At 38.0% G+C, this 22,466-nt stretch overlaps 1 protein-coding gene across 1 annotated transcript in view; it reads right to left on the minus strand.

Annotated features, from left to right (window-relative positions):
- The window catches only part of zbbx (zinc finger, B-box domain containing), a 71,375-nt gene that overhangs the window by 18,116 nt on the left and 30,793 nt on the right, over positions 1–22,466 (minus strand). The window contains exons 8-10 of the mRNA XM_028794478.2: positions 21,991–22,153; positions 6,333–6,494; positions 3,662–3,895 (exon numbers count right to left, since the gene is read on the minus strand). Of these exons, the coding sequence (XP_028650311.2) occupies positions 3,662–3,895; positions 6,333–6,494; positions 21,991–22,153 (559 nt within the window). The remainder of the gene's footprint in view (positions 1–3,661; positions 3,896–6,332; positions 6,495–21,990; positions 22,154–22,466) is intronic.

The raw sequence follows: 22,466 nt of genomic DNA on the forward strand, positions 1-22,466 counted from the left end.
GCGAGCAGGAACATGCAGGTGGCCAGTTGCTGTGTGCTACAAGATGCTTGACCTGGCAACGATGATTGCACATGTACTGTGCAAGGCATGCACGGGGTCCACTGACAAAAGAAGAGTGTTCTTGGCTCACCTTGCAGATGAACTTTGTCATTGCTTCTTACAAGAAAAGGTGGTGGAAAAAGAAAAAGAGGATGCAACATTGATAGGCCTCTGTTCCAAGACCAATGCTTCCCCTAGGAAAGCAAACTCAGTCAGTGTCAGGTGCCCCTTCAATGTAATAGGAACCAACAGCATAGAGAGAAGTGTGTACATTGCAACAGGTACACACGTCGTAAATGTAGGAAGGACAGTCTTTGAGTATGTGGGAACTGTGAACATTTGAACTTGATGATTGTATATAGCGCAGAACTGACCTCTCTGTACTATTTTTTCCTCTGCATGTCCGGTTAGTACAAAAGAAACACCACCACACACCAAAATGTACAGATTGGGCAAGATCGGGGAAAAAAAAAAACAAAAACCAGTCACTGATTACGACCGCAAGAACGTATGCGAATGAATATGAATAATATGAATAATGTTGCATCAGTGCCACAATGTTTTCCAAAATGTACTATACAGGTCATAAAATGAATTATTCCAAATATCATATATACCTATGTCTCTGTTTTTTTGTCAGTGCTGCTTTGACATCGTGGATCATAAGGTGCATACTAATTCAGCGTGAGCAGGAACACTCAATAAAACTGAATAAAGAAAATTCAATTGACAATGAGATACTAAGAAGGCAGATTCACCAGCGTTTGTGTGTCAGCTTTTAACCATCCAGATTAGAGAATTTCCAGTTCCATTGTCTCAAAACAACACTCACATCTACAGTTATTCCCAGTTTCAAATAAAAACTAACAGCGTCAGATCTGGGGTGGTGGAGGGTTGTATCGTGATCATGACTGAGAGAATAAAAGTGAAAAAAAAAAACAAAACACTAACTTTTACAAGTACTATAAATTTACACTGGCTGTTACAGACAAATCAAATGTATGTTTTTATTGTATAACACTAACAATAAGATCAGCTCACTACTCAAAACGGTAAATTTGCGTAGCACCCAGAACTGAACTGGTGACCGCTTGATTACAACTCAGCAGTTCTTACCTCTGCACCACGGAAGCGGTTATATTATCCTTATACCTTTTGTGAAAGTGTTTATTTTATATTTGGACTTCAGGCTTCACACAATTCTTGTCCACATTTTGTCATTTATTACTAAATCATGAAAAATGTTTCTGTTTTAACGATGTGTTTACATAGATTGGGACACATAGGAAATTTATGAATTCCAAATGACAGAATATTATTTACCCCCTTCAACTCCAGCAATTCACTCCAACATAAACACTGAGCACTGAGAGCCTTCTATGTGAATTGAGCTGCGGCAATGGGTTAGTAATGGGATAGTAGGCTGCTTGTGTTGATCGACATATTTACAAGACAAAAGACGCTGACGGAGAGGTGCGAAATGATTTAAGGTAGGCTGGGATTATGAGTTTTTTCGTAGGCTTTGGTAAATCTAGTGCTAAAGACCTAAGACTGAAAACCCCCAAATGTGACTGGGTGCTAAATTTTCTAACAGGCAGGCCTCAAGTGGTGAGAGCAGGCAACTGCTACTCCAACACTGTCACTTTCAACACATGAGTTCCACAAGGCCGTGTACTGAATCCCCTGCTGTACTCTCTTTACACATAGATTTTGTGGGCAAGCACAGCTCCAACACCATTGTTAAGTTTGCTAATGACACAGTGGTCTTAGGCTTCATTTTTAACAACAACAATGAGGATGCGCCCCTTGGCAAGGTAGAGAACCTGGCAGTATGGTGCTAAGCTCATAACCTCTAACTGAATCCCAGCAAGACCAAAGAGCTAGAGGTGGACATCAGGCAGAAGCAGCAGCAGATCTACTGCCCCATCAGCATAAATGGAGTTCCTGTTGAGAGGGTGAGTGGCTTCAAGTACCTGGGTGTATATAACACTGAGGACCTGACATGGACCCAGCACACACAAACTCAGGTCAGGAAGGCAAGATAATGTCTTTATCTCCTGAAGCAGCTGAAGAAATTCAAGGTCTTGCCAATCATTTTGAAAACAGTTTTATACCGGTGCCACAGAGAACATTCTAACACAGAGCTGCACATCATGGTTTGGGATTTGCTTAGTCCAAGATCACAAAGCTCCGCAGAGAGTGGTGAGTGCAGCAGAGCGCATTTTAAGGTCAGCACTGCCTCACTTTAACCTATTTCACAGCCACGTTATACTTTTCACTGTTTTTACTGTTTCAGATTTCAGATATTAATTTAATTTAAATTAATTTAATTAATTTTAGTTCATATTGTTAAATTTTATCTTTTTCTTAATTTTATTATTTATTCTAGTGTGTGTTTGTTTTTGTTTTGCACAATCTTGGAGTAGGCTAGCTTTTTCATTTCACTGCATATTGTACCTATATAATTGTGTGTGTGTGACAAATAAAATCTTGAATCTTGAAAAAGAGATGATCAAGAGTCTTCCACCATCATGATTGAGTTATATGTGTGGTGTAGAAGTGCTCAAGACACTGAATAGCAACACAAGAACAGTGTCATCTGAGAAACTGAACATCTCGCAAAATTAGGTTGTATGGTGTGGATTGTTTAATTTGCTTTCATTTTGACATAGAAGATTGTTTAATATTCATATTTTAAACATTATAATGTTAAATTTAATTAATTGCCTGCTTCTATGGATAGCATTTCAATGAACTCTAACACAAGGGACTAAGTGCTTTAGATAGGTCAGCAGGTGAGGGACAGGGCACTTAATGATTTCAATACAGTGGTATAATAAACAGAATAAAGTGTGGGCTGTATAGAATTACTATGGTAGTACAATATAGAATAAAGTGCAGACTGTACAGAATGGATACAGCAGAATGATATGGAATAAACTAAGGGCTGTACAGTACATCCTAAGAGCTGTCAGTTGTCAGGGTAAAAGAAAATTAGACAATAAACTTTAGGTCCACTTTAAAATTGATTCTCTTCAAGTAAGAGAAGACATATCTTTTAGGGAGAGATGTCACAAAAGCCTTTCCTTGATAAAAACACATGCCCAATATTGCTTAATAATGTCTTTGACGCTAAAGCACTTAATTATTTCCATATTATACCATAAACTGCCTTGTATGTAGCACTATGTGACTATGTGCAGGAGGAATGCTGCAGATACACGTAGGGGTCCACAAATATCAAATATTTTTAAATTTATTCTATTACCTATCTTTGACAGGTAATGTAGCTAGTAATAAAAAACTATAAAAGAAAAATCAAATTGAACTTTCATCTGGCAAAGGCAATATGCAGTTTATTCTTTTTCACTATGTCACCTCAAACTTCAATATGAGTAATCTCTCAAACAAAACGTTCTGCAGTATAGATCCGTTGTAATATTGGGATCTTAGAAATAATAAGTCAGTGGCAATAATTGCATTCTTTCTCTCTCTCTATATATATATATATATATATATACTGGGGCTTTATGTGATATTTGTGCGTTACTATGCGCCAAATTGAAATGTATGAAACGTATTTATTTCGTTTTTTATGAAAAAAAAAGAAATTTTTCATTACCTTTATTATTTCTCAGCATTTTAAACTCATCCTCCAGACATTTCAATGCACTCAGATCTGCCTGATTTTCCAGGTCCGGATCCTCTTTACCAGTGCAATCGATAGATTGAATTTCAGAAATTTCCAGAGCGGCTCTTGACATTGGTCTTGCTTCAGTATAGTTTGGTTTTGGAGCCAATGCTGACTGAGTTAACCTGGATGCTGAGACTGGTCTGGGAGACACAGGTGTATTACCTTAAATCATGAAAGGAAAAACAAACAAATAAATAGATAACTACACAATTCATGCTTACTTTATCACAAATCACTTTTCAAACCAATTCAAGTTGCAGTAAAAGAAAGTATTCCTAACATGTCAGAATACATACAATAGCTAGAGATATTATATTTTAATGATATCCATGATATGTGCAACCTCTAATCTCTAACAAAAACACTTACATGTTCGAACATCAGTTAACAATCAATACATAGAAAAAAACACTATTGAGGTAGTAATGGAGAGGTTATTGGAAATGAAATGCCACTAAATTTGGATTATTGAGAATTTCAAGATCATCAAATACATATTGCAGATTCTTTCCTGTCATCTTGATAATTTTTCTACATTTAGCTAACAAAAAAGATCACATCTGTTGTTCCGTTCCTGGGCATTAACCCAAACTGCATTTCACTAATTTCCCTGGATCCCTGATCCTTTCCTCTAGAGCTTTCTAAACCACCTTCATTACCTGCTCCAATATCTTCACCATTCCATGCAACCCATATTTCAATAGGTCAGACTTTCCACTGAATACTTGAATGAGCACACTTCTTTGTTGCACATTCCTATCAGTCATTTAACTTCAAGACCTTCTTCTGCCTTCAGTATTTATGACAAAACCCCAGTTGGGCTTGCTGCTATAACCATCCCCATCTTTTGTAACACTTTTACATCCTCTTTTTTGAAAGTATATAGTTCAGTCCTTTTATTTCTCATTGTGAACATCATTATCCCACTCATTCTCCTCATTCAGCACCTTCTGCATGAAAAACTCCTTTGATGAATTCTTTAAGTGCCACAACCTCCGCAAAACTCTTGATAGCTGTGGCTAAAATAGTTTATGGTCAAAGTGTGCCTGGTTCAAGATGAACTTTGTCTCCAGTTCATGTGACAATTGTGACAAATAAATTCTGGATTTTTAGTAGTTAATCATTCCTCAGTTGCATCCACACGCTAGCATTAATAAACAAAAAAGTTCAGGTTCAACAAGCAAGAACACAAAATTCCAAAATAAGGTTCAACATTCGTGTTGCTGAGAACATCATGGATGCAAGAGTGCCTAGAAAAAGTGTATCCATTGATTTTTAAAGCCACTTTAATATAGTAGAGCAGTGGTCCCCAACCTTTTTGACAGCAAGGACCACTTTATTAGATGCAAATTTTTCCACGGACCGGTCGGGGGGGCAGTTTTATACACAATTTACATAACATTTCTATTATTATTAAAGTTATTAAGCAGTTCGCATACGTTTGCAATCTGAGATTGTTCTTCTTTTTTTGCATATAACAAAGACATATGCTTTACATTTGCCAATCCAACAGATTGCACATCACAACCATTAACACTGCAATCTTTTTTTCGTGTCTGCCGTTTCTATAGGAGGTGACAATGAGTTAAATTCCAATGGATGTTTTTCAGATGTTGACAAGCAATAAGCAAAAGGAATCAATGAAAACCACAGACAACAAAAACAGCAAAAAAAAAAAAAAAAAAACAGTACGAGGAAAGTTCGAAGAAAGAGATTATTTTACAATGTTTCTGTTTGGGGATCGTTGTGCAAACGTACACAACTGAGCTGTGAGCACAGATCTAACTGCTCTGTGGATGATTCGTTCAAGCATTTCAAGGTCACTTTGTTGTAATGAAAGCATCTGTTGAATGTACTTCGTAGTAACGTGATTTCTATAGACTCGCGTCATATGGGGAAACTGTCGGGACCATAAAAATACTTTGTTGTAATACTTTCTCACCTCGGTCTCTCTCCTATCTCTGCGCCGCTGCAAAGCCCCGCCCGCCAAGCGTTCTGAAAAGTCTGAGTGAGTCGCCGTTGCCGGCAGTTCCCTCGCGGCCCGGCTGTCAGACGGCTGCGGACTGGTAGTGGGCCGCGGACCGGGGGTTGGGGACCCCTGTAGTAGAGGATTGTATGGGTCCTGGGTCTTCCTTATCAGCTCAACACAGAAGATAGCCCAGGACACCAGTTCATTTATAGATATACTTTTACGCAGCACAAGTGACTATAACCACATCAGTTCACAGGTATCAGTTTTTTTAATATTACATTTTGGATTGTTAATGGCAACACAGAAAACATCACATTTTGGAACTGCACAAGGAACCAAGCGCTGTTAGGTTTTAATGACATAAATTAAAGTATAATATATAAGTAAAATTTTACATAAATGTAAAATTACATTCACATTAGTCCATTAGCTAATTGTATTCTTTAACCACTGTATATTTACTTTAATTTAAATATTCTCAATCATTAAAAGAAATTAAAAAGTTAAAATTCTCAATCATTGCAAGAAATTAAAAAATGCTTGAAAGTAGGGTAAATTAAGTCTTCACTATGTCTTACAACAGAGGCAATAATAATTATGAGTAATCATTAATTTATGCATCCTTACCAGCAGAAGTTTGATAATATCTAGGTGATGTTAACCTTTTAGGGATGATTTTGTGTGAAAGACTACTTGATGGTCTACGCTGAGAACTGGTAATGACATTACTAACCAATAATTTGTCAGCATATTCACTTAAACTGCTACCAGGTCTCCAGTCTGCACTTCCTATTGAGAAAAAAAGAAAGGACAGATGCAGTTTATATTATATTCTGCACAAATTTATCAGCTATATAGGCCAGAACTGTCAAAGTTATAATATGGTCTTACAAGCAGAAAACAAAACCACATATTTTCCAGTCTAATCGAACAATTTATACAAAGCATACATAACTCCTTTTTATTAGTTTTCTGGTGTTATTTCAGTATTTTATTTGGAGTTTTAATTTTATGTAATTTGTGTTTATAATTATTGCAGTGGACTTACAGTTGAATTGAATTTAGCTTTAAGTTAAATGTCAGACAATGCTACTCATTCACATATCACTGATGAACAAGGATAACTAAAAGAAGGATATTAGTCAAGCATGACACTGTTATAGTAAGACAAAGGCACCATCTGAGGATGCAAGGTATGCCCTTTGTATTCAATGTGTGTCTCCCTTCAATGGATTACTGCTGGCTTTACTGTGTTAGTATATTTTAGATTACCTATAAGGTAAGGCTTTGAATATTTTGTGGTTGAAACAGTCTGCTGTAAAACAGCAAGGACAAAAGCATTTGCCCTACTTGTTTCAAAAACTGCTTTCTTTTGTTTAAGAACTTGTATCAGTTAAACTATGAACCCACCTTTACACAGAGTCTTTAATAGTTTCACCTGACAAGAAAAAAAATCAAGTGATAGTATAAAAAGAAAAAAAGAGCTTTGCAGGTAGTTACTGTAAACTCATATATAAAGAAAATTCTACAAAGCAGAAGAACTTAAATAAGAATAATATAAAGAGAAAAGAAGAATTAAAATGAAATCTGTATAAATATGACATAATCTACTTTGTTATTATAGGCGGTCATTACCAGAAAAAAAGAACTTCTGACAGAATATGGCAGGTGTGTGTAGCTTTTGGATAATGAGCAGTCAGCCTTTATTTTTGCCAGTAATGAAAAGGAACACCACCCAATGGTGTCCTGTATGATATGTCTACATTCAGTATTTCCTGGTGAACTGCTACCCTTTTCTACTCGTAACATACCAAACACTAGACTTCAAGGATGAAAGTACAAAAGATTTGTACAATATGGAGCAATGCAGAGTTCAATTAATTGTTTGGGAGTGTCTGCTTCTAAACATATTAACTTGAAATGTGTGGTATATTTGTGATAGAATGTCCTCTTGGTGGTTGGAGTGGTTTTGATTCAGCTCCTCATTCCAACTGTGGCTTTGCTAAAGCTGTTTCATGACAGTAACCGAGAAACTCTGCTTGGGTTGGTAGAGTGTCCAGACCAGAGACAAAAATTAGAGCATAAGGACTAAGAAAAAAAGTGACGTTCTCTTACACTATTAACTGTACGTAAGAAATCTATATGCAGGTAGAATGAGGGGGAAATATAATATACTGCACGCACACACACACACACACACACACACACACACACACACACACACACACACACAAATACAGTATATCTCTCTATTATAAAAGACAATCTTGAGATGAGACTACAGTGATCCCTCGCTATATCACGCTTCGACTTCCACAGCTTCACTCTATCGCGATTTTTTCTCATACACCCTTGCGTCACTACACATGCGCTTTCTGAGAACTTTTGTCTAAGCCCCACGATGGCTCCTAAACATGCTGCTTTTTCAAAGCCTTCTGACAATGAAACTAAGCGCCGGAGGAAGATGCTTACCATCCAGGAGAAGGCAAAACTCTTGGATATGATCAAAGATGGCAATACCCTACAAAAGCTTCCTCACGCATATGAAAAGACAGCGCCAGCAACTGCCTATCAAGATGTTCTTCAGCCGCGCACCCAGACACCCACTGCCTACTCCTAGTACTCCTTCAGCGGAAGAAGACAACGACGGACCTGCTGAAGATACTGCATCATCTGAAGATTCTCCTACTGCGGTCGTGCCTTCATAGGTTAGTGGTTGTGTGTCAGAACTGTGTGTGTGTGTAATTAAATGTACAGTACAATAATAATAATATGGTATTTGTAATGTCTAATATGTCTTATTTTCTCTTATTTTGTCTAATACTTTGGGTAATACGAGTGTAATGGTGACTAAAGGGTGTTATTTCATGTCTAGAGGCTCTAATAATGTTAAAAAAACGTATTTAGAAGGTCATAAACAGGTTTTCTATACTCTAACTGCGAAAATATTCTATTTATAAATAAAGAATCCTACTTCGCGAAAATTCATTTATCACGGATGAGTCTGGAACAGATTAACCGTGATAAACGAGGGTTCACTGTATTGCCAAGAGTCCCACCTTCCTCTCAACCATTTTCAGTTAACGGCCCATGCCATTGGTCCTCTGACCTCTCAATTGTGTGAATGCTTTTGCCAGACACAGTTCCTGCACTCTCAGCTCTTATAAATTTTTACGTTTTCCTCACTTTAAGTTCCCAATAAAAGAAGACTTATAATGTCGAAGTCTTATTGAAGAATTTCATCTCAAAGGGTTATCAACAGAAGAAATGAGTACATAGGCAATCTAGCACAGACAAACGATGGATTCACGTGAAAATTGTCGATTGGTTACACGGCAAATTGGTTAAATGTGTATCTATGTTGTAGACTATGCTGAAACAGTTGGTGGTGATGGTGCGGAAGATGAGAACATCAACGTACAATATCCCCTAGAATATCTACAACCATGTGCTGGGTCACCAAGAATGATGACATACAGTAGCAAACAATGGGTTATGAGACAGTGCATGTACTAATTGCTCTTCCTTTTTCAGCTCGACAATGAATTCCTACAGGGAGCACTGGGGACTCCTCTGGAGGCCTCCAGAATTCCGGCCTCTTCTGGTACTGGATCCATGTAAGTACCACGACAACTAGAAGTTGGAGTCAGAGGTGTAAAATAATGAAGTAAGACTACTTCGTTACTTTACTTAAGTACATTTTTCAGCTATTTGTACTCTGCTTGAATAAATTTCATTTAGGGATGCTTTTACTTTTGCCCCACTACATTTTTGGGTCAAATAGCATACTTTTCACTTCATTACATTTTCCAGCAAGTTCTCATAACTCGTTACAAAGATCAAACTATTATAAATTCATAAATGAGAGATATCATGTGTGTTGTCAACATATGTTATAGTTTGCCATTGGTCTGTCACAGAAATATAATGCAGTACAGCATATCATTCAAAAATAAAAATGCAATAGCACAACTTCCACTGCTCATTTTGTAGGTCATTTCCGTGCTTCCTGCTTACTGTTAAAACTTAGAAACTGAATGTGCAGTTTCCCCATAGTTGTATTTGAAAACAGCACCTAAAGAAAGAAATCTCTGCTTTTAAGAATATGCCTTCAAATTTAAGGAAGCATGTTAAAGATTTTTTCCTCTTCTTAAGCCATTTTGGATGGAACCCCTGAATTCTAAAAAAGCCCAGTCTATTTAATCTTGTACAAACAAGACTGTATGGGTTCAAATAATATCTTGAGAAAATAAGTTAAGATCAGTGGCGGTTTTTGATATGGGCGGTATCATGGGCATCAGCAAAAAAAAATAATTTTTTTTTTTTTTGCGCGTGCCCATGCTGCCCCGACATCATGCCAGCGCATTTTTGGGATTGCATGGGCACCAGTCGGTTTTCCATTGCCCATTTGCGGGGAGCAAGGGTGCCCTCCATTTGCGAGGTGCGCCTGCTGCTTGCCATACAGGGAGGAGAGGGGTGGGGCGGCGGGGATTCTCTGGCTGGCTGGAGCAGAATCTAATAACCAGCTCGCAAAATAAAACAAAATAAAAACAAACAAACAAACACAAAAGCACCAGACATTATTATATAGACTTATAATTTGCACCGATGTGTTTTCTAAATTCTATCACACCCATATATGCGGGAAGTGAGCGTGAAGGCCCTCGTTGCGCCTGCTTGCTGCTGCTGCTGTGCTGCAGTCTCACACACAACATGTCAAAAGGGGAGGGGGGCGGGGTGCTTCCAAATAAAGCACATTTCATTCATAATATTGTCAATCCAAGCCCATTATGTCACAATTAATTTTTCCTGGGTTGTGCGAAATCGCAGAAAAAAAACACTATACAAACCGAATCTGCACACTAAGGTGTAGGTCTATTAGTTTACGTTGTGGTGATTCTCGGGTTGGAGGATGGGTGTTGATACTGGAGTGCAAAATTAACATCGATGGAAGATGGACAAGAAAAGGTCAAAGCCATCAGGTGCTCAGTTTAGAAAAAAGAGAAAAGAAGTGGAGGAGAAACGAGCAAAAGATAAAGGTAAGCAGATGTGTCCTTGGATAATGGCAGGTATTATGCATGACATGTATCCTGAAACAAGATAACATTAATTAGTAGGGATAGGGAAAACTTCTGTTTACGTTTGTTAGCCACTTGGCTATGATAGTAAACAGTACACAGACAGTAAACACTGATGTGGCTTATTGAATCTTTTGGACCGTGTTCAGCATGATGTTAATTAGCCATTAATTGGAAGAGGTGTATTGTTGATTTGTCTCCTATTCTCAATGTATGACAAATTATAATGGCTGTTTGTTAGCCATTTGCATACTATACTACGCTAAAACCAGACGATAGTATTCTGTTGTAGTCTAGCTGACTTAGCAAAAAAAATATCCCTTACACTGTTAGGCTACATTATTTAGGAAAATTATCTTACTGTTATTACAGAGTAATGCATTACTTCCAAACACTGATGTTGTGATAGCCTATTCAATAAAATGCTTGTTATACATATAATTCTGAATATTTGATAAATTGGGCAAAATTATATATTTGTTTTAATTATGAAAATGATGCATGCATGTATCAGAGTTTTATATTGGGTTTCTATTCAGGGGAACTTCTGAAATATTTTGGAGCACCCTCTGTCACTGCCACTGCCCAAGATGAGGAGCCGTCCACCTCCTCAGCCACATATGTGTTTCCACAAATGTCTGATCCTGAGGATGAAGACCCAATTGCAGCCGCTTCAGGTATGATTGTGTGTAGCCTGAGTGTGTGTGTGTGTTGCATAATATTTTGCAAAGACTGTTCCGCCACTATGAATGCTGTGTATTTCAAATAACTTGTGTATACTAACGCAAATGTATGCTCATAGAAATGCCTGGAGCTGAACCCCCTGAGGATGAGCCCCTGCTTACGGACCCTGCAAACTGGCCTTCAGGTATCACTGACAGCATTCGAATACAGCTGGTTTGCAAAGGACCAAGTAAGTTAGCACCTGACTTTGTTTTCCCTAGAAATGAGGGTGATGGAAGATGTTGCCACCACCACCAGTATTTTAAGAAAACACTAGTTAGCGGTGAAAAAATGCCTAGAAGCTGGCTAGTATATTCTGAGAAAAACAACAGCCTTTTTTGCTTCTGCTGCAAGCTGTTTTCTAAAAGACACATCAATTTAACAAGTTCTGGACTGACAGATTGGAAGCATGCCAGTTCTCTTCTCACCTCACATGACAATAGTCCTGAACACCATAACTCCATGAAAGCATGGAAAGAACTGGTAGTGAGGATTAAAAAAGGTGAAACAATTGACAAACAAGAGATGCAACTTCTGCAGGCTGAGAAAATAAGATGGAGAGCGGTGCTGACTCGTCTCATTTCTATCATTCAGTTTCTCGCAATCAGAAATTTAGCACTAAGGGGACACACAGAAACATTGTTTTCTCCATCAAATGGAGAAAATTTTCTAAAAGAAGTTGAACTCATGGCAAGGTTTGATCCCATAATGCAAGAGCACACTAACCGTTTCCAGAAAGGCACTTGCAGTCACACCAGCTATCTCGGTCACCATGTACAAAATGAATTCAATGATTTGTTGAGTAGCAAGATCACTTCAACAATGGTTGATGATATCAAGCTCGCAAAGTTTTTCTCCATAATTCTAGATTGCAGTCCAGATATTAGCCACACTGAAAAGCTGTCAGTTGTGATTCAGATTGTGTCATTACAAGAGAAGCCCCATATTAAGGAGTATTTTATGAGTTTTTTGGAAGCTGACGAATCCACAGGGAAACATTTCGCATCCATGATTTTAAACAGGCTGGAAGAGCTGAAAATTCCCTTTGAGGACTGCAGAGGTCAGTCATACGACAATGGGGCCAACATGAGGGGAAAAAATAAGGGCGTTCAAGCCAGGCTCCTGGAACTGAATCCTAGAGCTCTCTTTGTTCCCTGTGGAGCTCATATACTGAATTTGGTTGTGGCTGATGCTGCAAAGGGATTTATTGATGCCACAAGTTACTTTGGGATTTTGCAAAAACTTCACAATTTGTTTTCAGCCTCCACTCAGAGATGGGCCATCCTGAAAAAACATGCTAACATTACGCTGAAGATGTGGTCTGAAACAAGGTGGGAAAGTAAAATCAACAGCGTTGAGCCCCTGAGGTACCAAGCATCTGCAGTGAGAGAGGCTTTGATTGAGGTGAGAGACCACACCAAAGACTCAGTCATAAAGATTGAGGCCCAGTCTTTGTCTGAGGAGGTGGGATCATACAGATGCAGCATTTGTACAGTGGTGTGGTATGACATCCTGAACCAAACCCACCATGTGAGCAAGCTCATGCAGTCTCCTAACATGCATGTGGATGTAGTGGTCAATCTCCTCAAAAAGACAGAGAGAGGTCTCCGCAACTACAGGGCAACAGGCTTTGCATTTGCACAAATGTCAGCCAAGGATATGTGTGAGGACATGAACGTAGAGGCTGTTCTGCAACAGAAAAGACTGAGATCTACAAAGCGGCACTTCTCTTACGAATCATTTGATGAGCCATTGAGTGATGCCCTAAAGAAGCTGGAGGTGACCTTTTTTAATGTTGTTGTTGATGCTGCAGTGTCTTCCATCCAAGAGAGATTCACCACATTGGAAAATGTGGGAGAGAAATTTGGAGTACTGACACATTTTCCAAATCTCTCAAATGTTGACCTCACTGAACAGTGTAAGGCCCTCAGTGTTACTTTGCTTTTTCAGGACCAATCAGACTTGGATGCCAGAGAGCTTGCACAAGAGATTAAGAATTTGCCTGACTTACCATCAAAATCTATGACCTCTCTTGAACTGCTGAACTTTGTGCATGACAGTGAACTCTCAGAAATATACCCAAATTTGTGGACTGCTCTGAGAATTGCAGTTACTCTACCTGTAACTGTGGCTTCAGCAAAGAGGAGCTTTTCAAAGCTGAAACTTGTGAAGACATATCTGAGGTCCACTATGTCTCAGGAACGCCTCACTGGCTTGCCATCATCAGCATCAATCATGCAATTGCTGACCAGATTTCATATGATGACATTATTGATGACTTTGCATCAAGGAAGGCAAGAAAGGTCCTGATTTAGATGACAATTATTTCATATCAGTGCGTGTTGTGCGAAGTGCAATCATGTTAATTGTGCAATTTAGGAATGCCTTATTTTAATTGTATCTGCCTTTTATACTTATTTAATATAATAATTGTTATATGTATGTCTTATTTTGACTTCTGTGTGTGCTTGTTTTATATTTAAAGTTCTATTTCTTCCAATTTATATGTAAGTTATTATGTTTGTTTATGTATACATATATATATGTTTATCTGGTTAAATTCAGTATGGTTCTGACAACAGTTTTAACAATAAAATATGTTAATGTACAATCCTTAATATGTATGTGTGTGTGTGTGTGTGTGTGTGTGTGTGTGTGTGTAGGGGGGGCGCCAGGGGGGGTGTTTGTCCAGGGCACCAAACAGGCTAGGACCATCCTTGGTTATGATAATAATATCTGTAAGTTATATGTACAAGATATTACATCAGATTCTTTAGGGCACCAAACAGGCTAGGACCATCCTTGGTTATGATAATAATATCTGTAAGTTATATGTACAAGATATTACATCAGATTCTTTAGAGCCCAATGGGATTTGAAAAAAGAATGCTGGATTCGTGAAGCAGCAGTGCTAACCACTATGTCACCATACTGTCCAAATGATTAGATATCATCCAAAATTTTATAATAATTGTTTATGGAACTGCTGAGTAACATTAAAGTTCTTATAAATAGTTGATTAATACTGGTTTGCTAAACAGTCAAAAGAGAATTAGAAAGTACTTACAGTATGCTATGGCATAGAATGTATGAAGCATAATACATAGCAGAATATATCCAAGGACAAGTAAGCTCTGCATTTAAATCGATCAGCTTTGGAATATATTTGACAAACAAGCAACTCAGGAAAATCTACTCAATTACAAAAAAATGCTGCATTTTTAAAAATAGTGAACAAGAAATTAATAAGTTCTGGATCATAATGCCATCTCTTGTCAAAGAAAACTAAAATATAAAAACTGAAATTCAAAAACAGTTAATACTTCTTATACTCTAAGAGTAACATTTTTGCAGTTGTAATGCCCAGATATCTTTGAGATAACATTTGCTGTCTTTTTTACTGAGCAACAATACATTTCATCTGTATTTTTTCAGGAAAACACAGCTGCAGTGTCCTTCAGACACTCTTGCCATGATACTTAAGCTTCTGGTCACATAAGCATCTTTATACTTGCATCTGTTCATGGTGACTGTGTGCTCTGAAGTAGAAATGAAATGAGCAAATGTAAGGAGACTGGTACCATCATCAATCCATCCAGTGGATTGCAGAATAGTAAATAAGACCAAAGCGTTCTCTTAGCATTTTCCTATATGGGATTCTAATGGTCCCTACCCTCCTACCCCTCCTCAGGTAAAGTGAGAAAATGATAGAAAAACAAACAGAAAATAAAGAAGTGAATGTTTTATGGCACTTTGGGAGGTGTCAGAGTGGGTGAGCCATCTCACTTGTTAGAGAGCAATTTAAACACCTGTCTAGAAAGTCCTGGACTGACAGCATGGATAGTTTTGTCACTTTTCCTTTGTGTTTGTTTTGTTTCTTTCTATCTTGTGTTTTAGCAAAATAAAAGCTTCTTTTTGAACATTAGTGCAGGTTTGTGCATGATTGTCCCCTGAATTGTACATATATAACACTGGACGGTTGGAAGGCAATCTGTGGGACACACACATGTACATAACCATGCTGTTTCACACTGGGCCAATTTAAGTTATCCAAGCATGCAAAACACTCCCATACACAAGCTCACAAGAAACTGATAAAACACAAAAAACACATATATGAAGCTGACTTTAAGATTCTGTGTCACCACAAGTAAACTAAAACTACACATATCATTCTACATTTCCTGGAACACTACTGGAGAAATGTGACAGTATTCTGATCTGTTTACTGAAATGTATGGAAGCGTATTCCCGACATTTTGCAAAAATAGTGTATTATTTTGTAATAATTACTAGGGAGATGCAAGCTTGGGTTATCTAGTGACAGCAACACTCTTAAAAATATTGGTAATGACACTACTTGGATGTGTGGAACAAGAAAACATTTTTATTCTGGAAAGGGTACTTTGTATATGAAAATGGATTGTTGGGTTTTAAAAAGGTTCCTAATATGTGAATAAAACAGAAATCTTTAACGTTTAGTAAGCTGCATAGCAGGGTGCTAACAGATAAAGAAAACTTAAACTTAGCCCTATGTTGCTGTATACAGCAAGAACCCTTTGTAAGAACAGACAGTAGCAAATCTGTTACTATCTATTCATTGTTACAGTATTTATGCAACCTGTTACAGGTCTAAATAAATGAAGGTCCTTTTTGAAACCATCATGTAAATGATTCTTTTGGGAACCAAAAACCGGTTCCCCTCTGGCACTGCTCTTAAGAACCAGTTTAGCACCTTTATGTTTAAGAGTGTATTGACAGAGGCATTACAGAAAGAACTTACTGAATGTTAACCTATTTAAAACTAAATATATGATTATAATTCTCATTCAGTTCTTGTCCCTTGATTGCACGCTACAGACATGCTTAACCCTTTCCTTAACAGCTGGTACTAGGCAGCTGGAACAGGACCGTCCATGTTATTATTGACCCCAGCAGGAAAGTTCTTTACAAAATAATGCAATACTTTTGCTAAGTAATGCAATAACTATTGTGAAATCATGCAATGATTTTTTTTGTTAAGTGGCAGAAATAAGCCTCCATAGAAATGCCCATGATACATGGTTTTTATTGTTTTGGGGCTTTTTATTTTTTTATTGATTTTATTTGAAGAAAATAACCTTCCACATGACCACGTCTAATGTATATAACTAAGAAAATAACATTACATACAATCAAATCAAACATAACAAACCAGAATTCAACTGACATCTGAGAGAAAGAGAGGCGAGCCAACATCAAGAGCGAATCTTTAAAAAAAACAACAAAATTTTATTAATTAGATCTTCCCATATTTTAAAAAAGTTTTGAAAAGATCCTCCAAGTGAGAATTTGTTTTTTTTTTTTCTAATTTCAAATAGTATAAAACATCAGTTACCCAATGACTTATAACAGGTGGGCCAGTATTCTTCCAGTTGAGCAAGATAAGTATACGTGCTAGTAGTGTAGTATAGATAATTACAATCTATTTATCCTTCTCCATTTTAAGCCCATCTGGGAGTACACCAAACACAGCTGTTAATGGATTAGGAGTGATTGTGACACCAAAACTGTCTGACAGGCATTCAAAGATTTTTGTCCAGAATGATGTTAATTTGGTGCAGGCCCAAAACATGTGGCCCAGTGAGGCTAGAGCTCGATTGCAATATTCACAGACTCAATATATCGTAACAAAAATACTTTGTTAGTATTAATTTATATTTATTGGTGTTCACTATTCATCTGGGGCGGCATGGTGGCGCAGTGGTAGTGCTGCTGCCTAGCAGTAAGGAGACCTGGGTTCACTTCCCGGGTCCTACATGCGTGGAGTTTGCATGTTCTCCCTGTGTCTGTGTGGGTTTCCTCCAGGTGCGCCGGGTTTCCTCCCACAGTCCAAAGACATGCAGGTTTGGCGATCCTAAATTGTCCCTAGTGTGTGCTTGGTGTGTGTGTGTGCCCTGCCGTGGGCTGGCGCCCTGTCTGGGATTTGTTCCTGCCTTGCACACTGTGTTGGCTGGGATTGGCTCCAGCAGACCCCCGTGACCCTGTGTTCGGATATAGTGGGTGGGACAATGACTGACTGACTGATTATTCACCTTGCTATATCAGATAATTAACATACTTTATACCAGGAAAATGCACACATACTGTACCATAAGGGAACCATTGGAAATGATTGCTGAGGGAAACAAGTATTCTGGTTTGTAGCCACACTTGCATGTGTCATGCATGTGCTTGTCCGTTGGCTAAGAACAGGACAAAGGGTTTGTCACTTGAACTTTATTTTTTCCCAGTCATTAGAGTCTCTGGAAACCAACAAAATTGCACTTTTGCAATAAAATATTACTACAAGTCTCCAGAAAACAGTCAGTGGGCTGTATGCCTGTAGTATGCTAGTCTTTCCAACATTATAAGACTGTACCCTATGCTTTATATCAGTGTTTCCCAACTTCGGTCCTGGGGCACACTGTGGCTGCAGATTTTTGTTCCAACCAGATTCCTAATCAGTGACAACACCTGACAGCACTGATCTCATTTAATTAGCTGGTATTATTTTTCTTTTATTCTACATTCAGAAAAGCACAGCAGCATGATTTTTACATTTATAAGATATATAGAAATATTTCTGCTTTTGCTATAGATTTAAATACTTAACTCTCTTTTGTTGATTTCATTATATTTTGCCCTTTCTCTGTGCAGTTTTTCCCCTTCGTTGTATCTCTCTATATATAAAAGGAAATCCTGGAATGGAAAGCAAATGCAAGGCTACGATACGTGATAATCTCAAAAGACATTTAACAGACCCGCGAGACCAAGGAGACTTGCCACGGTGCGTCTCGCGGGGACTGTAAACATGAGACTTGGTGCCAAGAGATTGTCCCAGGGCCGTAGCAAAAAGGACAGCGGCTGTACAGGCTTTAAAAAGATCGAAGGGTAGTGTGACAGCAGCTACCCCAAACAAACGTGAGCAGCATTATACATCCTGCAAGAAAGAATTCAAACACGCCCGGGGCCAGAAATAAAAGACAGGTGTTGCTTTTACAAAGTCACGCGAGACCAGGCAGTGAGCCATCATTTAAAACAAGTCAACAGACCTCTAATCTAGCAGTTGTTGGATTGCTTTTGGCAGGCAAGCATCATGTGCTCGGAGCTCTTAAAACAACGACATGCGACAGGCAGAAGAGGCAGCTAGCAAGCAGCAAAAAGACAGCAAATGATCCAAAGGCATATCCTTAGCGTACGTTCAGCCGCAACACCCTTCAAAACACGAGCAGTATTATACGTCTGGGAAGAAAGAGATGTAAACATGCGTGGGGCAGGAAATAAAGAAACAAGTATTGTTTTTACAAAAGGTTTTAAAGTAAAAGTGAAAATAATGCATATGTAACAATTCACAAGAAAATAACAATCTCTTTAAATTGTAGATTGCCTGCCTAAGGTAAAGTCATCCCTGATGAATGGAGACGTGGGAATGAGGGGTCCTTTCATCGGATTAACACTATTTCAGATGTGGAATGGCAAAATGGGGAGGCAGCTTGATGAATGAGGTCTCCAGGTCTTAAAACAAATCCAAATCATATTATGTGATATAATCTAATGTGAAATTCTACTCCGTACTTCTAGAATTTTTATTTTTATATTATATTGAGAATTTATTCTGTTCTATGTATTGTACTGTACAGCTCAGAATTAAAAGACAATGAGTAAAATGACAAACTAGAACTTCATAAAGACGTTTACAAACATTGACGCTAAACACATGCAGAGCAGGTTAGAGACTATGAAACCAGTGAAATTAGAAAGGCTCAAAAAAAAAAACAGCGCTATACACATGTGGAGAAAGTTAAAGGATATGAAAGTAGGAAAATTACATAATATAAAAAAAAAAAGTAAAGATCGCAGTAGCGCAAACAAACAAACTGCCTCAGTTAACTATGCACCAGTCTAACTTTGGTTTTGCACAATAATTACTACACTATTGCACCTTAACACTTAATTCTACTTTATTCACATAATGTTTCTTATTTATTATGTTCTACTATACTGTTATCTTTCAATCTATGACTTTTTGTTAATTTAACTGATATTCTTCTAACTTTGCACAGTTTTTGATAAGCAGATCAGGATGCATTTCACTGCGTGTTGTCCTGTATAACTATGCATGTGACAAATAAAGAATCTTGAGAATTTCAAAAACGGAGTTTACGGCACATGCATTTATTGGTTACTTTGTTAGTGTATACATATTTATCTGTCTGCTTATTTAAAAAGCTACATTTACCCCAGGAGTCAAAAATGTTCTGTCTAGCCCTTGTACAAAAACCTAGACAAAAGCTGGGGTATCACCTTGGTAACCCCATGTACCTTTGGAACTGTGAGAGGAAAATAGCATGACTGTACAGACAGGAGTCCAATGCAGAACTCTACTTACTTTTTTACTTTGTAAAAAAAAATGATTAACTGCTGATGATGTAGATCGTTTTGTCTGTGCTGAAATTCCAAACAGAGAAACCTGTCCTGACCTCATTAAAAAGATTCAGCATATTGGGACTCGCAAGATTACAAATATTGTTTTTACATAAGTTCTGAAATAAAAGTGAAACTAATGTAATAGCAACAATTCAAAGAAAAAGAAATCTTAAAAGTGTGTATCCGGAAAACCAAACACGGGGGTTGGCGAGCGAAGCGAGCAGGGGGCGAAGCCCCCTATTCTTATTAATGACAATTAAAAATAAGCAGAGCAGACACCCAGGCAAACAACACTGAATAAGCAAAGGCTGCAACTACTTTAGCATCAGACCCACTAATTAGTAAATAATGGATTAATTAAACAATTAAAACAACTAGAAAAGTAGAATGAAAATCAAGATGAAAATATTGTTAAAAGGAAAAAAATACATTATTCCCATATAACTGCTTGGTACATTTTAATATATATATATGTTTTTTACCAAACTTAGTTTTCTAATTTCTATATTGTTCCCAAAACACAGAACTTGGGAAATAACACATCACTTAATTAGCCCAGGAGTCCAATTGAAAACAGAAGCTGGTTGGAACAAACCCCTGCAGTCGCAGGGGGGCCACAGGACCGAGGCTGGGAAACACTGGTTTATATAATCATTTAGTGCTCCAGTTTATTTTGGCAAGATTATCTTTTTTTTATTCCTTTTTTATAAAATTGTATTAAAGTTAAACAATTACATACAATACTTGTATGCTTGTGAAGTCCTTGTATTAGAGATGGACAATGTCAGAACCACAGGGCTATAAAACAACAGAACCTATAAGAGACATCCTACACCCTAAACCCAATACACAACTCATCAAGACATAGTTTCTACTCCCAAAAAGACTGTTTATTAAGTACACTATCTTCTTCCACAGACACGTACTTCCCAATGCTGTTTGCTACACAAGTGAAGCCCTGATTGACTTCTTCAATTTTCCATCTCCTCCTTTCAGAGGAGTGTTGTCCTCCTCCACTCCTAACTCCAACTCACTTGGGTGAAGTGGAGAGGTTCCTTTACAAACTGTACTCTGCAGTACTTCTGGTACAACAATATTGCACTTCGGAAATACATCTGGGTCAGGCATAACCTCCACATAATTGGAGAGCCTACTCCTGGCAGCCACCTCAAGTAACACAAAAGGGCTACGACAGGGATGCTCTTTGAAATTACAACTCCCATGCAACCTTGCAGGTCTAATGGGAGTTATATCAGAGGGATGTTGCCAATCAGCATCCTGAGAGAACACACTGCCCCAGGAGTTTGTCTCACAACCATTGTATCGGCTTGTTAGCTGTATACAGAAGTACCAAACATCTTGACCAGCATGCCTTTCTAACCATATAATCCATCATACTTTAAACAATACAACTTTGCAAACTGCAATGGGAAGATGTTGACTTCCTTCCTGAGTCTCAATCTGGTGTCTAGTGATTTTTTATCTTGCTTTTCTTTCTTGCCATCACATGTTGTTTTCCATGTTTTTTGCTATCTTATCTGCATTAGATTAGTTCTGCTAAATGATGTGTCTGTTATGATATTTTCTGCACTCTATCTTTCAGGTCTCTAGTATAAAAATCACAACATCCTTGTAGGAGAAATGCTGTATTTAGTTCAGCGAGTACTCTCATGCAGTAAATGATTTTGTTATAGTCATCTGTAAGATCTAGCAAGGGAAAGCTTATAAAACTGTATCTGTGTTATTTTTACTTTATTTACACTAATTGAAATTTTAGTTCACATACAAAAAGTGTTGCCCTACTGGTGCCCTTGGGTATACAAACAATGAAGTTAAAACTATTCAGCTTATTCAATATTAGCTTGTAAAGAGGGAATATCTGTATAATGTGTTTTATTTAGTCCATATTTTGTCACAAATTGCTTAATTAACAATAAACTTCTTTAACCCTGGTTGCAAGTGGTTAAAGTGCAAAACATGCTACAGAGAGAAACTATAGAAGTTGCTTAGCAATAATGGCAATAATGGATTCTTACCTGTTGAATAATTCAGTGTTGTGTCCTTGGCTCTGTAAGTTGTACATGGTGTGAAGGTGTCTGGGTCCAACTGTGCTGGATCGAGTCCCATTGTAAAAAATCCATCAAGTCCACAATAGTGTTTTACATCTGGGTTTTTCATGTGAGCAATCTCCTGTAATGCCTAGCAGGCCAAAATAAAATATATACTTAGTAATTTCCATCCATCCATCCATCCTCTTCCGCTTATCCGAGGTCGGGTTGCAGGGGCAGCAGCTTGAGCAGAGATGCCCAGACTTCCCTCTCTCCAGCTACTTCTTCTAGCTCTTCCGGGAGAATCCCAAGGCGTTCCCAGGCCAGCCGTGAGACATAGTCCCTCCAGCGTGTCCTGGGTCTTCCCTGGGGCCTCCTCCCGGTTGGACGTACCAAGAACACCTCACCAGGGAGGCGTCCAGGAGGCATCCTGATCAGATGCCCGAGCCACCTCATCTGACTCC

This window comes from Erpetoichthys calabaricus, chromosome 2, assembly GCF_900747795.2.
Source record: "Erpetoichthys calabaricus chromosome 2, fErpCal1.3, whole genome shotgun sequence".
Classification (NCBI taxonomy): Eukaryota; Metazoa; Chordata; class Cladistia; order Polypteriformes; family Polypteridae; genus Erpetoichthys; species Erpetoichthys calabaricus.